The sequence below is a fragment of the Somniosus microcephalus genome, chromosome 12 (genome assembly GCF_052327205.1).
Source record: "Somniosus microcephalus isolate GS21.2 chromosome 12, FLI_Smic_1.0, whole genome shotgun sequence".
NCBI classification, from domain to species: Eukaryota; Metazoa; Chordata; class Chondrichthyes; order Squaliformes; family Somniosidae; genus Somniosus; species Somniosus microcephalus.
Genome location: NC_140998.1, coordinates 146,085,241 through 146,106,492, shown reverse-complemented (window position 1 = coordinate 146,106,492; position 21,252 = coordinate 146,085,241). Strand labels below are relative to the sequence as shown.

Here is a 21,252-nt window from a genome sequence, read left to right as displayed (position 1 = left end):
CAGCTATTGCAGTCTCAGATGCCAAGTTGAGTGTGTATGAAGATTATGAAGGCTCACAGGATGGCATGAACAAATACTGCCAGTCAATGTTGTCACACAGAGTTGGATCCAGGGCACCTTCAAGAGTTAAAAGAGAGTCTGAAGGCCATCTCCTGGCATTACAGCGTGGAAGAGAGGCCTCTCCACTAACAGGAGCACGTGCTGCTGCCCCAGACGTCAGACGGTCTAGACTAGACCCTGCTGATGACCAGAGGCCTGAAGACACAGAGAGAAGCCTATACTGAGTGATGCAACATCAGAACGAAATTACAGAGATGCTTGTAAAACAGAATCTGTTTCGACTCCCTCAAAAGAGACATACCAGTGTTCCAAGACGACCCACTCAAGTATAAGCCCTTCATCAGATCCTTCGAACAAGCCATTGACTCCAAAACAGAGAGCAGCAGTGATAAGTTGTACTACCTGGGACAGTACACCAGTGGTAAACCACAAGACCTGGTCAGAAGCTGTGAACACATGAGACCGGACCAGGGATACATAGAAGCCAGGAAGTTGCTGCAGGAGCACTATGGTAACGAGCTGAAGATAGCCACTGCATATATTGAAAAGGCTATCAAGTGGCCACAGATCAGATCGGAGGACGGGGAGGCATTGAACATATATGTTCTTTTTCTCATAGGATGTCGCAACACCATGGAGGATGTTGAATTCATGGAAGAGATGGACAATCCTACGACTATGAGAATCATCATCTCTAAGCTTCCTTACAGGATGAGAGAACAATGGAGAAGAACAGCCTTTGAGATAATGGAGAGACGGAAAAGTAGAGCCAGGTTTGCAGACTTAGTGAATTTCATAGACAAACAGGCTAAAATTGCTAGGGACCCATTGTTTGGAAACATCCAGGATGTCAGCCCAACTACTGATGGAAGAGTGAAAGCCAAGCCTGCTGAATCAAAGACTCTCAGGAAAGGTGGTTCCAGGGGAAGCAGCTTTGCAACTATCGTCACTCAGGCTGGGGAAGAAAAGTCTCAGAACTCATCTCCCAAAAAGAGCAGCACAGAGACGCCTGCTAATGCCTTTCAGAAGCCATGTTTATTCTGCCAGAAGAATCATACATTGGATTTCTGCAGTGACATCAAAGCACAGCCACATAAAGACAGAATCGAATTTCTGAAGTACAATGGCCTATGTTTTGGATGTCTCTCTCAGGGGCACCCGAGTAGAAACTGTAAGCAAAGAACAACATGCAGAGAGTGCACTCGGAAACATCCCAGTCTGCTGCATATCCACAAAGAAGAACAAGTCTCTAAGAAGAGTGAAGAAAACAATACCGACGAGAAGGTTGTTTCAAGTGCTCTGGTGTCGCTAGAACCAGAGACTTGTGGATTCACTGGGGCCGGTGACAGTGATTGTATTCTTGCCATCGTACCTGTAAAGATCAAGTCTAAGAGGAGTGAGAAGTTTGTGGAGACTTACGCCTTCATGGATCCAGGTAGTTCAGCAACGTTCTGCACAGAATCACTCATGCGACAGCTGAACGTTAGAGGCAGAAGAACAGAAATCCTATTACGCACCAGGGGTCATGAGAAGTCAATGCAAAGTTATATCCTGTCAGACTTAGAAGGGTGTGGACTTGAAGAGAAGGACTTCATAGACCTGCCTAATGTTTTCACACAGAGGGAGATTCCTGTTAAAATAGGGAACTTAGCCCTGCAGAAGGATGTGGAGAGATGGCCTTACCTGGAAAAGGAGCGTCTCCCATATATTGAAGCAGAAATTGGCCTATTAATTGGAACCAATGCCTACAAAACTATGGAGCCATGGCAGGTGATAAACAGCAAGGATGACGGACCCTACGCAGTCAGGACAGCCTTTGGATGGGTAGTCAATGGACCGGTAAGGAGAGATGATGGCAACAAGTCGAACAAGGAGCAACGACAAAATGTAACAGTTAATCGTATCTCTATCGCAAGCATTGAAGAGCTGTTGATACAGCAGTTCAACACAGACTTTTCAGAACGCAGCTGTGAGGAAAAGAGAGAGATGTCACAAGAAGACCATCAGTTCATGGATTTGATGACAAGGTCTACACAGTTCATTGATGGCCACTATCACATTGGTTTGCCACTGAGAAGACAGACCGCGAAGATGCTGAACAATCGCTGCATAGCAGAGCACCGCGCCATCAGTCTCAAGAGAAAGCTGAACAAGGACCCCGACTTTCACAAAGACTACAAAGGCTTCATGAGAAACATCATAGCGAAAGGCTATGCTGTAAAAGTGCCCGAGGAACAGTTGAACAGAGATGATGGAAGGGTCTGGTACATTCCTCATCACGGTGTGTGTCACCCAAAGAAGAAAAAGATCCGTGTAGTGTTTGACTGCACCACCTCATTCAGAGGAACTTCACTGAATGACCAGCTGCTTCAAGGTCCTGATCTTACTAATACCCTAATTGGCATCGTGACGAGGTTTAGACAAGAGCTCGTTGCCATGATGGCAGATATAGAATCAATGTTCTACCAAGTCAGAGTCCCTGATGAAGATGCTGATCTTCTGCGTTTCCTTTGGTGGCCAGATGGCGACGTTAGTCAAGCTATGGTGGAATGTAGAATGGTTGTACACTTGTTCGGAGCCACATCATCTCCCAGCTGTGCAAGCTACGTTCTCAGAAAAACTGCAGAAGATGGCAATGGCAAGGCACCATCAGAGGCTGTGGAGACAATCTTCAGAAACTTTTACATCAATGACTGTCTGAAGTCCGTGTCAACAGAAGATGATGCCATTGCACTGCCAAGAGACCTTAGAACTCTGTGTTCGAATGGAGGATTCCATCTGACTAAGTGGATAAGCAACAGCAGAGCAGTTCTAGCTTCTATCCCAGAAAAGGAAAGGGCCACTGAAGTCAAAGATCTGGACCTGAGCCACGATGTCCTTCCTATCGAGAGAGCTCTTGGTGTACAATGATGCATTGAGTCAGACACGTTCAACTTCAGAATAATGGTGAACGAAAGACCATCCACAAGACAAGGGATTCTCTCTGTGGTCAGTTCCATCTATGACCCTCTTGGATTCCTAGCACCACTCATTCTGCCGGTGAAGCTGATCCTACGAGAGCTGTGTAGAGACAAGAGAGGTTGGGATGAAGATATCCCAGAAGGTCAAGCTCAGAGATGGCTCAGATGGTTGACAGATTTGCAACAACTTTCTAGCTTCAATGTCAGCAGATGCATCAGGCCTGTGAGTTTTGGCGTTACAAAGACGGCTTAACTACATCATTTCTCGGACGCCAGTGAGGACGGCTATGGCACGGCTACTTACCTCTTGCTGACAAATCAAAAGGGCCAGAAACATTGTTTCTTCCTCATGGGGAAATCCAGGGTGGCTCCGCTTAAGCAGGTCACCATCCCGAGACTGGAGTTGACGGCAGCGGTTGTTGCAATTAAAGTTGACAAGGTGATGCGGAAAGAGTTACAGCTCCCACTAAAAGAATCTGTCTTCTGGACGGATAGCATGACGGTGCTGAAGTATATAGAGAATGAGAAGATACGCTTCAAGACCTTCGTAGCAAACAGAATCTCATCCATTAGAGAAGCTACACAACCATCTCAAATGGAGGTATGTAAACACCTCATTAAACCCAGCAGATCAAGCCTCACGGGGATTGAAGGCTGAAAACTTCATGAGGAGTGAAACTTGGATACAAGGCCCAAGTTCTCTGCTGGAAACAGAGATCATGGCCAGAGAGACCAGATATGCCAAGTCAGATTGCTGAAGACGACGGCGAAGTCAAGAGATCAGTCACAGCAAATCTCAGAACTACGAAAGAGAACTTTGACACAGTGAACAAGCTTGTTAACCATTTCTCAGGATGGCACCAGTTGAGGAAAGCAGTTGCATGGTTTCTAAAGCTGAAAGAGTTGCTGCTACACCTGAGCGGTAAGAGAAAAAAGTATCGAGCCACTATCAGTCAGTCTGAAAGTAACCCCGATAAGCAGAGAATGCTTCTACAGCAATATATGCACCAGCACAAGACCACATTGGGTAAGAATTCATTGACCGTGGAGGATTTGGCCAAGGCTGAGATGGAGATAGTTTGCTTCAGTCAAAGACAAAGATATCCAGAAGAAATCGAAGCTTTACAGCTAAATACTCCAATCAAGAAAGGTAGTCATATCTACAAGCTGGACCCTACACTGCAAGATGGAGTACTGAGGGTGGGAGGACAACTAAACAAATCTGCTATGCCAGAGGAGGCCAAGCATCCTGCTATCCTTTCTAAGGACCTCCGGGTTGCTACTTTCATTCTTCAGCATATACACCAGAGTACTGGACACAGTGGGAGGAACCACGTGCTTGCGAAGCTAAGACAAAGATACTGGATTCCAGGAGCTAATTCTGTAATAAGAAAAATACTCAATGCATTGTTTGCAGACAGTTACACGACCCTGGAAAGACCAATCACAAAGCTCTGCCTGCTACAAGAAGCAGCGTGAAAGGTTCCTGAAAAAAAGGGGACATTTATATTGTAAATATGTTGAACTCATTAGTTTATGACTCTTAAGAATGTTTGAGTAATTGATATGCTTCATGTGCCTAGTCAATTAGGGGCCGGAATGTAAGAGTCATGAAAGTTTAAGAAAGAAAATACTTTAAAATATTGGTTAAATAGTATAATACAGTTAATTTACCTGACTGACTTATTGTATTGAGAAACTGTGGTGTATGTGCCTTTAAGAGCCCCCTGTGTACTGTAATGCCGGTAATGGCCACTCGGGCTATATAAGCCTGTATATTGTCTTGTATCCGTTAGTTCACCTCCAGACTTTGTTCAGTAAACACCTGTGAAACCAACTCCTGCCTTCTGTGTCTCTATTAACACACAGATACAACAGTGGCGACGAATTGGAAACGGACTCACCTGCAATTCGGCAGCACCTCAAGGAGACTGATTCCTCAGACGAAAGTCGAAGAAAAGCAAGAAAGAAAAAAAAAAAAAAAACTGGTTTCACCAGCTAGCCGAGCTGGTGGCAGGTACTGCAATAATCCTTCCTGGGCGGTGGGCTGGGGCTCCATCGGCTGGCTCTGCAGCAGGGCCGAGCAGCGAAGGCGGAGGCAAACAGAGACAGAAGGGGGGAGCACTCGGGAGACGGTCGGCGTTCGGACCAAGCAGAGGGAGGGAAAAGTCCCAGAGAGTCCGGCGGGAACGAGTCTCCACCTGTAAATAAAAACAGCGGAAAACAGCGGTGTCAGCAGCAGCAGCGGCGGGAAGTGCCATTTTTTTTCTGCAGGGAAGAAAGGAAAGCGCGGGAGGCGCCATTTTTTTCCCCCCAGGATCCCTAAGGCTGGCAATATTAATGCTTTCGATAACGATATAGAGGATTGGACCACATATGTGGAAAGAGTGGAGGTATATTGCACAGCAAATGGAATAGAAAATGATAAAAAGGCATCAGTACTTCTAAATCTAATGGACGCAAGGACATACGGGCTGTTACAAAACTTAATAACTCCAGCCAAACCAAAGGACAAGAATTTTAAGGAGATTGTTGATACCCTACAGGAGCACTTAAACCCAACACCGCTGCTGATAGCAGAGCAATTCAAATTCTTCAAGAGGAATCAGCACAAGAATGAAAGTAACGCTGATTACCTCACCGAATTAAGGAAGCTATCAAAGCACTGCCAATTCGGGGCAGGACTGGCAGATTCTCTTCGAGACAAATTCGTCTGCGGTCTAAGTGAAGGAACACAGAAAAGGCTACTTTCTGAGGAAGATTTGACACTGGACAAGGCTTTCAGTATGGCTGTATCATACAAAGCAGCCGCAAGAGGAGCTGCAGAGATACAGCAAAAGACACAGGACTTCGGCACCCATGAAATGAGACAGGGTTGAGAGAGATGTTATCGCTGCGGCAGATCCACCCATGACCAGAGGGACTGCTGGTTCAAGGACAAAGCATGCAGGCTATGCGGAAAGATTGGACACATTGCACGTGTATGCCGATCTGGACACAAAAAATGCACGGACAGGAAAAAAATCAATAAGGAAAAGTACAGAAAGGTACAAATGACGGACAGTAGCTCCGAAGACCAGAAGAGCGATAGCGACTCTGGAAACAAGAGACTAAGCTGTCTCAAATTACATAATGTAATTGCCAAAGAAGATTACCAGACCATTTGGGTTACCCTCACGATAGCGGGGTCCCCAGTTAAAATGGAGCTAGATACAGGATCAGCTCTGACCGTCATAAGTCGACGGGATTACGAGCGGCTATTTCCGCATATACCTTTGAAAGACACATCCATTATCGTGAAAACATATACGGGGCAGAAAGTATACCCCAAAGGGAAAATAAGGGTGCCTGTTGTATACAACAGCAAGGAAATACAGAAGTTGTATTTATACGTTCTGCAAGATGGTGGTCCACCGCTGTTGGGACGTGAATGGATCAGGAAGATACGTTTAGACTGGCACTCCATTCAGGCACTGACGGTGACCAGTAAGCAAAAAAATGATGACGACGTCATACCTGAACGATTAAAAGACATCTTGGCCAACGCCAAGGAAGTGTTTCAACAGAAACTAGGAACCTTGAAAGGCATCACCGCCTCAATAAAAGTGGAAGATGCGGCAATTCCCAAGTTTTTAAGGCAAGGCCGGAGCCATACGCAATTCGTCCAGCAGTCGAGGCAGAGCTGGAGAATTTGGAAAAGGCAGGCGTATTATCCAAGATAGATTGGAGCGAGTGGGCAACACCCATCGTCCCGGTCATGAAGAAAACATTGAATAATGATAAATCTAAAGAACCAAGAAAAATTCACATCTGTGGGGACTTCAAGGTGACTGTAAACCCGGTCCTTCATACGGTACAGTATCCTCTTCCGAGGATAGAAGATATTTTCGCCTCACTATCCGGAGGGAAACGTTTCACCAAAATTGACTTGGCACAGGCATATCTACAGATGGAGGTTGAAGAGGCCTCTAAAAAGTATCTCACGATAAATACACACAAAGGCCTGTACCAGTACAATCGACTGGTTTTCAGAGTAGCATCAGCTCCAGCTATCTGGCAAAGAGCTATGGAGCAAGTCCTCCAAGGGATTCCGGGGACTCAATGCTACCTAGACGACATCCTTGTAACAGGAGAAAACGACAACGAGCACCATGCCAATTTGGAACAGGTGCTCACTAGGCTGAGAGAACGGGGCCTACGAGCAAATCGCCCCAAGTGCGAATTTTTCCAGAAACAAAGATCATATTGCGGCCACATAATTAACGAGGAAGGGTTGCATAAGTCACCTGAAAAAATTGAAGCGGTCATAAAAGCCCCAGCACCTGAAAATGTCTCACAATTAAGGTCGTTCCTGGGATTGATAAATTACTATCATAAATTTTTACTGAACTTATCAACTCTTCTGCACCTTCTTAACGAACTGCTACAAACGGGAGTAATTTGGAAATGGAGCGAAGACTGTAAACGTGCCTTCCATAAATGCAAAGGCTTGATCACGTCCAAGGAAGTTTTGGCTCATTACAACCCATCACTGCCAATCAGACTGGCGTGCGATGCATCCCCTTACGGCGTAGGAGCGGTATTATCGCATAGATTCCCTGATGGCTCGGAGCGGCCGATAGCTTTTGCGTCACGCTCATTGAACTCAGCTGAGCGTAACTATGCCCAGATCGACAGGGAAGCACTCAGCCTGGTATGGGGAGTGAAGAAATTCAACCATTACCTACACGGACAAAAATTTACCTTGTTGACTGACCATCAACCCCTCGTCTCCATATTCAACCCTAAAAAGGGTGTTCCCATTATGACAGCGCAAAGGCTACAGAGGTGGTCCCTTTTCCTAGGGGCACACCAATATGACATAGAATACAAAGGATCAAAACAGCATGGGAATGCTGACGGTTTATCACGTCTACTGTTGCCAACGGTAGAAGAGGCACCTACAGTAGACCCAGTGGAGATGTTCCACTCAACCATAGTGGAATGTCTACCAGTAACAAATTCTGGCATTGAAAAGGAAACGAGAAATGACCCGACTCTCTCACGAGACTACGATTTAACGGTGAAGGGATGGCCAGCACATGGCGAACCACTGTTGCCAGCATTCTCGCAAAGAAGAGAACAGCTGTCAGTGTGCCGAGGAACCTTGATGTGTGGATCCAGAGTGGTGATTCCACCCAAACTCCAGGATAAGGTGCTAAAGGAGCTTCACGAGGGGCATCTGGGTGGAGTGAAAATGAAGAACCTAGCCAGAGCGTTTGTGTGGTGGCCAGGTATCGATGGAGACATCGAAGAAATGACCAAGAGCTGCCTAGGATGCCAGAAGGTCCAAAACGCCCCACCACAAGCCCCTCTACATCCATGGGAGTGGCCCTCATCTCCATGGCAAAGGGTACACATCGACTTTGCTGGTCCATTTATGGACTCAATGTTCTGAATCGCGGTTGATGCACACTCCAAGTGGCCGGAGGTAATAAAGATGTCCTCCACCACCACGGAAAAAACCATCACAGTATTAAGGACCATATTTGCCAGGAATGGGCTGCCTGAACAGATCTGTTCTGATAATGGACCGCAATTTGTGTCCGAAGAATTCAGGAAGTTCTTAAAAACAATGGGGTTAAGCACTACACATCCACCCCATACCATCCCGCCACCAATGGATTGGCTGAAAGGTTTGTCCAGACCTTCAAGGCGGCCATAAAGGCCATGGGTAATGAAGACATAAAACTTCAGCATAAGGTAGATAACTTCTTGTTTGCATACAGGAATGCAACACACGTGGTTACAAACCAAACTCCCGCCATGATGTTCTTCAATAGAAGCCTAAGATGCCGGCTGGATTTGATCAAGCCAAACATCAGAAGGGATGTGGAGAACCGGCAATTTCAAGGCATGAATGAAAGGCCAACTAGAACCTTCCAGATAGGTCAACAAGTTTTGGCCCGGGACTACCGTACCGAGAAATGGCAGCCTGGAACTATTTGCACACGACTAGGACCGCTGATGTATACCGTGGACATTGGAGAAAGCATAATAAGGCGCCATGCTGACCAGATCATAGAGTCAACCGAAAAGGGACAACCTACACCACAACTCTATACGCCTAATGATGAAGTAGAGATACCCATAGTATCTACCTCCGATCCGGTGATACTGGAACCAGATGAACCCGACACTGGCATTCAAGCCGAATCAGCCTTGCCAAAAGAACCTACTACACCACCAGAAACTATTACACCACCGAGGCGTTATCCGGACCGAGTCAGGAAGCCTCCAGAGAGACTGACTTATAATTGATTAACTGCAGCAAATGTGTAGATTATTGTTCTTGTAACATGTTAATTAATGATTACTTAAAATATTATGTACTGGTTGTCTAAAAGGGGAGGAATTGTGGTGTATGTGCCTTTAAGAGCCCCCTGTGTACTGTAATGCCGGTAATGGCCACTCGGGCTATATAAGCCTGTATATTGTCTTGTATCTGTTAGTTCACCTCCAGACTTTGTTCAGTAAACACCTGTGAAACCAACTCCTGCCTTCCGTGTCTCTATTAACACACAGATACAACAGAAACCCCCTCTTTTCTTGTTACAATAGTATAGGCTAAGTGACCCCCTTTATTCTTGCTACAATGGTACAGTCCTTAAGCTTGTCACATGGTATCCAGCCATTTTACAGCTCAAGCACCACGAGGCTGGAGAAGGCAGAAGCTTTGAGGGCTGGAGCAATACAGTTTTTGACCGTGTGCGTTTAAACGTGTTTTGCTTTGTAATTCTGTTTGTAAGGTGTTACAGTAAACAGTTTAAAGACAAAGTTATGGTTTGGAACGTTTTATTTCGACACGCGTCTACTCGTTGCTAAAGCCTCAAAGCTCAGTGGCTGCATGTTTGGAAATTACGAAGCGCCACTACACATCTCATCTGAATGATGACACCTCACAGTGCAGCACTCAGTACTGCACTGGAGTGTCAGCCTAGATTATGTGCTCAAGCCTCGAGTGGAACTTGAACCCACGACTGACTCAGGCGAGTGCGCTACCACAGCAAGCAGGAAAAAAAAAGTGTAGCAAGCAGAGATATTGGTTGAGGTTCACTGATTTAGCACTACTAAACCAGAGAATTATTCTATAAAAGCACTTTGGGAGCTGGCCAAAAAGTCCATTATAAAAGTAGGGGCATGTTACAGCAGCATCAGAGACTGCTTCTGGATAATCAGGTTAGCTTATACTCCTGGATCACTTGATAGGATTTAAATATAATTTGACATGATAGGGGAAGGAAGGAAACATTTTCGAGTAGGGACACTTCTACTGAACACGACACCAGAAAATTCTCCTTAAAAACCCAAGGGAACCATTAGATAAATGGCCAGTATGTAAAAATGTGCTCGAGGAATTCATTTGAGATACAAATTTTAGATCTTGTAGATAGTACATCCTAGCTCCATTTTCATCCAATCAATAGCTGCACTAATTATACCAAATGGGCTGGAGTCGTTGTGACTATTTTGCGACTTTCTCCATTAAATGTAAATTTGTTTAGTTGCAGGGAGTTCTACTGTCAAATGGCCCAGTACAGATTGACTGGTTTGTCACCCTGTCAATGTTGTAGATCAGCAGTCTCTGCCAACCCTGCAAGAATTAATTCCCTACTTTACTGCAAGAAATTACCACAAAAAAAGTATTCACAGCATCTAAAAGTACAATAGAAAAATTGCTAACTGCCCTAAATACATACGATGGTTGTATAAAAAAAGTAATGATGTTTGTACAAGCAGTCACCAGCAGGTATCAGGCATCCAATGGTTTTACACCCTTAGTACATGAACATTCCTTTAAGATATAGGTCTCAGGTCAATAGTTCTGTAGAAGGATTAAAATCTGGCTGAAAACAGAAAAACCAGCCGTGTATACTATACATACCATGCTCATTGGAGAGTGCGTAAATCCATCACGACACAGTGTAACTTCTTAAACCAAAGTCCCAACAAAAACACAATTTTAAACTAGTATATACACATGTATTGCCAGTTTTATTAAATTAAAATTATTGTATGAACACTAAATGAATACAAATAGGTGTCTGGGGTGTGCTATACAACACCATGCAGTTACAAACTAATTAGATAGCATATTTTAGCCCATGGGATTAAAGGGTCAATGGCTGCATGGTTACAAAATGAGCTAAGGGACAGAAAGCAGAGTAGCGGTGAACGGTTGTCTGAGTGGAGGGAAGTGTGTAGTGGTGTTCCTCAGTGGTCGGTATTAGAACTATTGCTCTTTTGACTTGGGTATACAGGGCATAATTTCAAAGTTTGCAGAGAAGACAAAACTCCAATGTAGTAAACAGTGAGGAGGATAGTAACAGACTTCAGGAGGAGAGAGACTGGTGAACTGGGCAGACAGTGTGACGAAGGTAAACTATCCCTCCTCGTCCTTCTCAACTTGTCTGCAGCCTTTGACACGGTTGACCGCTCCATCCTTCAACACCTCTCCACCGTCGTCCAGCTGGGTGGGACTGCACGCGCCTGGTTCCATTCTTATCTATCTAATCGTAGCCAGAGAATCACCTGCAACGGCTTTTCTTCCCACTCCCGCATAGTTACCGCTGGTGTCCCCCAAGGATCTATCCTTGGTTCCCCTCCTATTTCTCATCTACATGTTGCCCATTGGAGACATCATCCGAAAACACAGCGTCAGTTTCCACATGTACACTGACGACACCCAGCTCGACCTCACTACCTCTTTCCTTGACCCCCTCCACGGTGTCTAAATTGTCAGACTGTTTGTCCGACAGTTCTGGATGAGCCAAAATTTTCTCCAATTAAATATTGGGAAAACCGAAGCCACTGTTTTCGGCCCCCGCCACAAACTCCGTTCCCTAGCCACTGACTCCATCCCTCTCCCCAACATCAGCCAGAACCACACTGTTCACAACCTTGGTGTCATATTTGACCCTGAAATGAGCTTCCGATCACATATCCGCAGCATAACAAAGACTGCCTACTTCCACCTCCGTAACATTGCCCGTCACCGCCCTTGCCTCAGCTCATCCGCTGCTGAAGCCCTCATCCATGCCTTTGTTACCTCTAGACTCGACTATTCCAACGCACTCTTGGCTGGCCTCCCACATTCCACCCGACGTAAACTTGGTCATCCAAAAGTCAGCTGCCTGGGTCCTAACTCGCACCAAGTCCCTTTTGCCCATCACCCCTGTGCTCGCTGACCTACATTGGCTCCTGGTTAAGCAGCGCCTTGACTTCAAAATTCTCATTGTTTTCAAAACCCTCCATGGCCTCGTCCCTCCCCATCTCTAATCTCCTTCAGCCCCACAACCCCCCCACTCTGAGATAAAGGTGCTATATAAATACAAATTGTTGTTATTGTTGACACATGGCAGATGAAATTTAACACAGAAGTGTGAAGGGATACATTTTGGTAGGAAGAATGAGAGGCAATAGGAACTAAATGGTATAATTTTAAGGGCTGCAGGAACAGCGAGACCCGGGACATACGTACACAAATCTTTGAAAGTGGCAGGACAAGTTGAAAAGGCTGCTAAAAAGGCATATGGGATCCTTGGCTTTATAAAGAGGGAGAGAGAGTACAAAAAGCAAGGAGGTTATGCTAAACTTTTATAAATCACTGGTTATGCCCCAGCTTGAGTATTGTGGCCAATTCTAGGCACCACACTTTAGGAAGGATGTCAAGACCTTAGAGGGTGCAGAGGAGATTTACTAGAATGGTACTGCAGGGATGCAGGACATCAGTTATGTGGAGAGACCAGAAAAGCTGGGATTGTTCACCTTAGAGCAGAGAAGGTTAAGGGGAGATTTGATAGGAGTTAAAAATCATGAATGGTTTTGACTAGTAAATAAGGAGAACGGTTTTGACTAGTAAATAAGGAGAACTGTTTTGACTAGTAAATAAGGAGAACGGTTTTGACTAGTAAATAAGGAGAACGGTTTTGACTAGTAAATAAGGAGAACGGTTTTGACTAGTAAATAAGGAGAACTGTTTTGACTAGTAAATAAGGAGAACGGTTTTGACTAGTAAATAAGGAGAACGGTTTTGACTAGTAAATAAGGAGAACTGTTTTGACTAGTAAATAAGGAGAACGGTTTTGACTAGTAAATAAGGAGAACTGTTTCCAGTGGCAGAAGGGTCAGTAACCAGAGGACACAGATTTAAGGCAATTGGTAAAAGAACTAGTGTCTATGAGGGGAAAAATGACAAGCTAGGATCAGGAATGTGCTGTCTGAAAGGGTGGTGGAAGCAGATTCAATAATAACTTAATAGGGAATTGAATATATACTTGAAGGGGGAAAAACATTGCAGGGCTATGGAGAAAGAGCACGAGAGTGGAACTAATTGGATAGCTCTTCAAAGAGTCAGCACAGGCACGATGGGCCGCCTCTTGTGCTGTATGATTCTATGTCTTTTGAATCCAGCAATTGCCCCTATACAGAGTTATATTTTGCACGAGTTGGGATCTGGAATTTAATCACATTAAAACACATTCTCTCAAGGTAACTTCTAGTGCTAATCTCAGGTAGGTCAGGCCACACCATTTGAACCAGAGGTACACAAGCCTGATGGCTGACTAGACATTTGCCAAGTTTTGGGATAATTATACCAAACTGGTACGTGTCACTCGCCTGCATTTCGATGCAGTTTGTTGCCTCCTATTCCCCACTAGGGGCAGGATTGGAAAATACAGACCAAGCACATCTCCAACTTCCGATTCAAACACCTCCAACAGATTCCAAAGAGAATAGCATATCCTTCATGTGCACAAGAGAAAAAGAGATTTCTGTGCAGTTCACAAACATACACTGAGCTGGCCCAGCACAACATATAGTTTTGTCATCACTACTTAAAGTAGATTTTTGAGCACATGCAGAAGACTGGATCTCCACTTTGCAAATTGCTGAAACTGGACATACCAAAGACTGTTATTGAAAATTACACTCTTGCTGAAAACCTCATCCATGCCTTGGTTACCTCCAGACTCAAGTGTTTCCAATGCTCTCCTGGCTAGCCTCTCACCCGCCATAAACTGGAGTTCAACCAAAACTCTGTCTATATCTGCACCAAATTCCAATCACCCCTGCAGTCGCCGACCTGCGCTGGCTCCCGGTCCACCAATGCCTCGGTTTTAATTCTTATGCTAGTGTTGAAACCTCTCTATGACTTTGCCCCTCCCTATCTCTAACCTCCTCCAGCCCTATAATTCTGGCCTCTTGTGCACCCCCTACTTCCTTCACCCCACCATTAGCAGCCATGCTTCATGCTGTCTAGGTCCCAAGCTCTGGAATTCCCTCCCTAAAGCTCTCCGCCTCACCCCTCCTTTAGGACACTTTAAAACCTACTTCTTACCAAGCTTTTGATCACCCGTTCCAATATCTCCTACTTTGGCGGGGTCAAATTTTGTCCGATTACACTCCTGTAAATTGGGGGAAAAAAACACGTGCAGAATTTTGAATGGGCCGTTCAGCCCGTTAAAAAAAAATTGGGGCGGCAAGGCCCCTTTAACAGGGAACATTGCTCGGGACATTTTACTATGTTACTAGAAGCTATATAAAAGGCAAGTTGTTGTTGATTCCGATTGAAATCCTTGACCCCATCTCCTATGTGGGTTACTGTTGCCGGACCCAATATATTGCCATCATATTAAGTTTGTAGACCACAGATATTGAACATTCTCTGCTTTAATGAAGAGGACCAGGTAGTTTCTAGTACAAGCTGCAGGTTGGGAGACCAGGAAAAACCTAGATCTTCTTGCAGTCAAGGGAATTCATATCTTGCAGTGCTATCAATTGTATGGAGCCCACATATCTGGCGTCCAATGGACTACTAGAACATAGAAGTTCCTTTGATGTACGTAAACAGAAGCTCCCAACTAGTGTGATGGACAATTTGGGAATGGAGAATGTTACAATTGGAAAATTAAGTTTTATCTAATTGTAGTTTAATTTTCAGCTCCACATGTCCATGGACCCTCTGAAGCTAATGTGTCACACATCTAAAGGCTGTGCTGCAAAGAGCACAGAAACCTTCACTGTTGGGAGGAACAGTTCAGGAGTGTGAGGATAGGACTTTAGCCCCAAGTTAACAGGGCTTCTGGCAAACTTCAGCTCACACTCATCCTAAAAAGAGTCCGAATGTTTATTCTACTAGTATAAAAAAGACACCTGCTCTTTAAATGACAACAGCTAGCCACTTGATCTACAGGACTAAGCCGACAGCCCAGAACTAAACAGGCAGTAAAGCATTATAAATACAGCGGTAACAATTTATAATGATGCGAATGGAACACTTGGAGCATGCTATCCCCAATTAGCCCTGCAGAAATCCAACGTAAAATTGTTTGGCCAAATCCAACACTTGCCCAACTTCAGCAGTTAAATCACTTTGGGTCAGTTTGGCCCCATTATGATCCTGTGCTCCATAATTTATATGCTTCTCCACCCTGCCCCCCACCCCACACTTTCCTTTATGTTTCTACTAAAGCACTGCCAGATGAACAGGAGGAACTGTACTCCATCTCTTACCCAGATTCAGCTCGAGTCCAACTTCAAGTGTAGGTACTGGGCCGTTCTGAATGTGGAAATCTGGGAGTGAGCTCAATGGCACAGGAATGGACAACAGCAATTGCTTCCGCACTTCTATATCCCACGGATTATCTGGAAGTTAATGAGACATTGGATATTTCAGAAACAAGGAAAGCAAAGCACATTTGGTTCTGTACACTAATGCAACAATTCATATGCAAGGGTGCAGTGTGGAGTACACTGAATATACCCATTTTTTCATTTTTGGAGGTAAGAGTGTGCATACTTTTTGGCAGCATGTAATCCAGGGTGGACAAAGTTTACCAACTTTGAAGCTAAAGTTTCTGGCTCCAAAAAACAGATGACAAATTACACCAGTGTCAAGTCAACACAGCCATGTTCTGGTGAAGTTTGGAGGGCTCTAGGGCAGTTACTGTAATGAAAAGCTTTACAACTGTAGCTCAAGACCAAAGCCCAGAAATTACTGCTGGCAATATCAATAGATGAGCACTTAATACAGCCATAGAACATGCCTACAAGGGCTGAGGGTCTTTACCCATTTAAAATAAATGGATCAATACCTGCACTAACAGAGGATAGAGGGATCTCGTAATATTAGCAACAGTAATTTCTAGGCTCAAAAATAATACAGCTCATCATTGTTTACCACAACATAGATGATTGACATTATAGTTCAAAGTTAGATATATATATATATATATAAAAAACGGCCCAGTAATTCCTCTCCCAACGCGCGAGTACGGACGGGGTACTCACGCGTGTGCCCAGAGGAATTGCCAGTTTTCAGCATGCACAGCGCATGCGGGGAAAACCGGCATTTCCTCTCCTCTGACCCAAGGGGTTAAGAGGCTGAACGCGTGCGACTTGAATTTCCTTTATTGCCTCCGGTTTTTACGCATTGAAAACCACACGTAAGTACTTAGTTTTACAGGTAAGTGGTCTATTAATACAATTTATAAAAAAAATTTCCACAGGTTTATTATTTTTAAAGAATTTACAGTAAGGTAAGTTTAGTTTTAGCCCCGATTTTTTATATAATAATTTTTTTCAAATTTTAAAATTATTGTTTAAAATAGTTTTTTTTTACAGCTATTTATGGTTCATTTAAGTAATGCAATGTTTTTTTTTAATTTTCTTTCAAGTTTAAGTAGTGTTTTGGGGCCAGGAGTTTTCATGAGTTTGACAGCTCTCACTATCAAACTCATGAATGAACTTTTGCAACCTCCCATTGGTTGCCCTGTGCTCACGTGATCCCAGCCGGCTCATCGCACCAAGTACGCCGCTGGGTCACGCACGCACAGCGCGGCAGGACCTCAAGCGGGCCAGTGAGAGGAAATGCAATGCGGGCCAGGATTGAAATGTCAGCACGCTGGGTAAGTGCACATCGGGGGCTTGCACGCACGGCAAGCTCCCGATCCTAATTTCAGGGCCAATGTACCAAGTTTTCTGGGCAGTGTATATGTACAGTTTACTCATTCTATAATTGCTACACCACCATTGTTCATTTGGTACTTTAGGCTTTTCCACTAGATATATTCCTGAGCTCAGAATCACTAGCTACTCCTGTAAGCAGACCTCATACCAGATGAGGCAGAGTGCTTTACCTGCCTAATGTCGAAGCAAATGTAGTCAAACAAACAGGAAGCTCACTGTATTCCACCTGGAATATAACATGCCACCAAGTGATCTCCTTGACTTCGGTGGAAATGATAACACCATCAAGACCTCAGCTCAGGCTACAAACCCCATTAGACAAGTTTATTGAGCATTAAAGTAGTAAATGAACGGCACTGTATATTTATAGCAATTACAAACCCTCAATATGTCAACCACCACTTCTCCTGTGCTAACATCACGCAAACAAAATTGCTTCTTTCTGGCACAGTCGTCCAACAAGACTCATCCGACTCCAGACCAGCAGCAGAATAAACCTACTCTTCATAGCTCCTGACTACAGAAGTCTGTCAAATGTGTTTTACATGAGGACTCGGCTCAGTGCTTGCTGGGCCCGCTATTGTTGAGAAATGGCCACTACAAATGAGAAGACTAGAAAAATTCTCACTGCTAGCTGTAAGATTAAAAACCGGAGGCACCAAAACACACCCTCAATGTGATGTTTGGCCTCCAACTGGAACTGGGGAAATACCAGGCAGGCTGGGGTCAGTGGTTCAAGACACACTCGGTATGGCAAGTCACCCAAAGTAGGGCACTAACGCCCAATTAACCATCAGCATGCTGGGCTCCTCTCCATCCATAACTGTATAATGGATTCATAGAATATGTAAATGTACACCTATGTATAATAGCTGGACAAAAATGTGACTGTACTTTGGAAACTTTTTCCTCTCCATAATTCAGCTTGTATTGGCTTCCCAAAGAATCTCGAAAGCCAGAATCAGGTTGTCAATACATAACTGCCAATCAAACCCATGTTCATATTGAATTGATTGGCCGGGCCCAATCAGTTACAAATCGGAGACAGGTCCTCATCCAAGGATAATGGTAGCAATCAACTTATGCATTCAAGGTCTTGTCTGGAGATATGTATACCAGCCAGAGAACATCCAGTACTCAAAACCCACTGCTAAAACATTGTTATTTGGAAAAATATTTTCAACATGTACTTAATTTTTGTACTATCCTACATTAAATAGGCAGCTCTGATGCAGTTCCTGCTTTGGAACAGCACCCTGCATTAAATCACCACCAGCTTCCTCCCAGTCAGAACCTCATGACAACTACCTCATGATAATCTAGCCCAGTCACACTGGCAAGCATAGTAACTGAACAGTGTCTTGCCAACTCATCAGTAAACCCAAATCGATCAAGACTAAATAAAACAGAAAGTCGGTCCGTACCAGAGGTGGAATTCACATTGTTGAAGGTCTCACAAGAGTTCAATTGGCCCAGCTCCAATTTCTCAAAGACATTCAAGTCACTCATAGTACAAAGTCCTCCTACTGAAGAAGTGGAGACTGCAGAAGAAGAGGTGGTGGTGGTGGCAGCAGAGGACAGACCATCTTCACTTGCTTCCTGAATTGGACTGTGATACAAAAACAAAAGAAAACACAAACATTGGACAAATCATTTACAACATTGTTGAATAAACCACCCCAGTACATCATGAATTTCAATTATTGCAATTCAAGGAGAATTATGGATTATATTCATTGGAATGGGAAGGAACATTAATGTATTTGAATAGTTAGGTCCACAATAGTTCATCCACCTTGGTTTCATATCAACCCCCCCCCCGCCACCTAAAAGCCTTATTTAACAAAAATCTAAATCTCAGTATTGTAATTTTCAATTAATAGTCTCAGCAGCTTTTTGGGAGTGATAGCTCCAGATTTCACAATCCTTTGTGGGTAGAAGTGTTTCCTGACATCACCCCTGAACAGACTAGCTCATATAAGGTTATGTCCCCTTGTTCTGGACTTCCCCACCAGAGATCTACCCTTTCAAACCCTTTAATCATTGCAAACACCCAACCAATGTCGGAGCGGTTTTTCTGTTCTAAACAACTGCAATGCAGTCTACTAGCCCCCAGCTATTGAGCTTTATGCACACAGACTGGAGTATACAAACCGGTTGTGAAAATAGCAGTCAGAAACTCAGTTAATAGAATGTGTTAACTGCACACATCCAAAAGGTGCCTCTGCTTTACTTCCAACTCCGATCGCAATAAAAAGAGAATTCACGTGCAGATATGTAAAAAAATCAATCCCAGCCTAGTGAAACCGAACCCAATAACGATGCCACTGGTAGCAATAGCTAGTCGGAAATATTTATGACCAACTATTCTTGTTCTTTCCTTCCCCATTCAAGTTTAAAAAAATAATTTTCTTTTTGAACCAGCCATTAATCCTGCAGTGTCTCCCTCCAAGACGTACAAATTTCGCAAGCTGACCCCTTTAACAGTGTTGCAAATGACCCCCAGAAGCTCACATGATGTGTCAGAGTACATGAAAGGGAAGGCGCAAGGAGCACAAACACAGGCCTAATGGCACATGCAGTCCACATGAGCACCCCATCCACCACCTTAAAACATTCACTCCCTCCACCACTGGTGCACCGTGGCTGCAATGTGTACCATCTACAAGATGCTCTGCAGCAACTCGCCAAGGCTTCTTCGGCAGCACCTCCCAAACCCACGACTTCTACCACCTAGAAGGGCAAGGGCAGCAGGCACATGGGAACACCATCACCTCTAAGTTCCCCTCCAAGTCAGACACCATCCTGACTTGGAAATATATTGCTGTTCCAGGATTTTGACCCAACGACGATGAAGGAACTCCCTCCCTAATTACACTATGGGAGTACCTTCACTACGCTGACTGTAGCGGTTCAAGGACAATAATTGCTGGCCTTGCCAGCGACGCCCACATCCCAGGAACGAATAAAAACAGAAAATCAGACACTGGAAGGAGACTACCAATTCAACTATATAATAAAAGCACCTTAAAAAGGGGGATGGAAAGTCCAGTAAGGAGGGATTAAAGAGGATTGCCATTCTCTAGATGTGTGTTAGTCGTCCTTGCACCCCCCCCCTCCCCCTCCAATTGACCAGCTCCATAGCAGCGCTCTGGCTAAGCTAAAATCACAGCCCAATGTTTCCCACAAAGCAGTTCTGGGTACAATCCTGGTTAATAACGTCACGAGCTCACAAACAGCGAGGAATATTCAAGGAGAGGGGTTCTACACTGGTAATAAAATTCATGTTTGTATTAAAAAAAGTCAAAACATAAATCTTATTTCTCTACACAGAACAAGGTACTACTTTGATGAAGTAATACTTCTAGACTTTGGCCACATTTGAATTGCATAAGACTGATCATTTCACACATACACATCTTTTATTGGACTAAACAGATGTAGTCCAATAAGAGACCAGCAGAAAGTCAGCAACCACAACACAATTTCTTACCTCAGTTTCTTCGTATGCAGAGGTTGGTCAAACAAGGACTCCTTGAGGGGAGATTGAGAGCTCAGGGTATTTTTACAAGCGTCTATAGAGCTCTGTTTAATTGAGCTGTCCTGGTTAACGTTCAGAGGATTTCGGTGGAATGGGGTCGAGACCAAATGTGCCCCCCTGGTAAAGTCACATGTATTTTCAGGATAAGGGCCAAGGGTCTTGTTTGGGTAATCACTGCTCACAAAGTGGTCCTCATTCAGGGGTTCAATCCCATCCAAATCATCCTTTAAAAAAAAAAGTTATACCCCAATTTACCAGAAAACTACATACATATCCAAGAACAATGCCAACAGATACCCCAAAATCCACCAGAGTAACTTTAAACAAATATCTAAAACTGGCCAGGGTATAGCAATGGCTGTAGTCATAGCAGGGGAAAATATGAAGATTCTCAACACAGAAAATACTGATCTTCATTTTCTGACACAAAAACCCCAAAGAGAACAATTCAAGGAAAAGCAAAACCAATGGTGTATCTCCATTGGACAATAGCCCCAATTCATAAGAACATAAGAAACAGGAGTAGGCCAATCAGCCCCTCGAGCCTGCTCCGCCATTCAATAAGATCATAGCTGATCCAACCTTGTCCTCAACACCACTTTCCCGCTCTCTCCCCATACCCCTCGACTCTCGTAGTTCAAATATCTGTCAATCTCCACCTTGAATGTATTCAGTGACTCC

At 44.3% G+C, this 21,252-nt stretch overlaps 1 protein-coding gene across 1 annotated transcript in view; it reads right to left on the bottom strand.

The window, feature by feature from the left end:
• Positions 1-21,252, bottom strand: part of bub1ba (BUB1 mitotic checkpoint serine/threonine kinase Ba) — an 86,103-nt gene that overhangs the window by 26,606 nt on the left and 38,245 nt on the right. Inside the window, exons 8-11 of the mRNA XM_086002326.1 lie at positions 20,524-20,795; positions 18,455-18,639; positions 15,576-15,707; positions 13,744-13,805 (exon numbers count right to left, since the gene is read on the bottom strand). Of these exons, the coding sequence (XP_085858452.1) occupies positions 13,744-13,805; positions 15,576-15,707; positions 18,455-18,639; positions 20,524-20,795 (651 nt within the window). The remainder of the gene's footprint in view (positions 1-13,743; positions 13,806-15,575; positions 15,708-18,454; positions 18,640-20,523; positions 20,796-21,252) is intronic.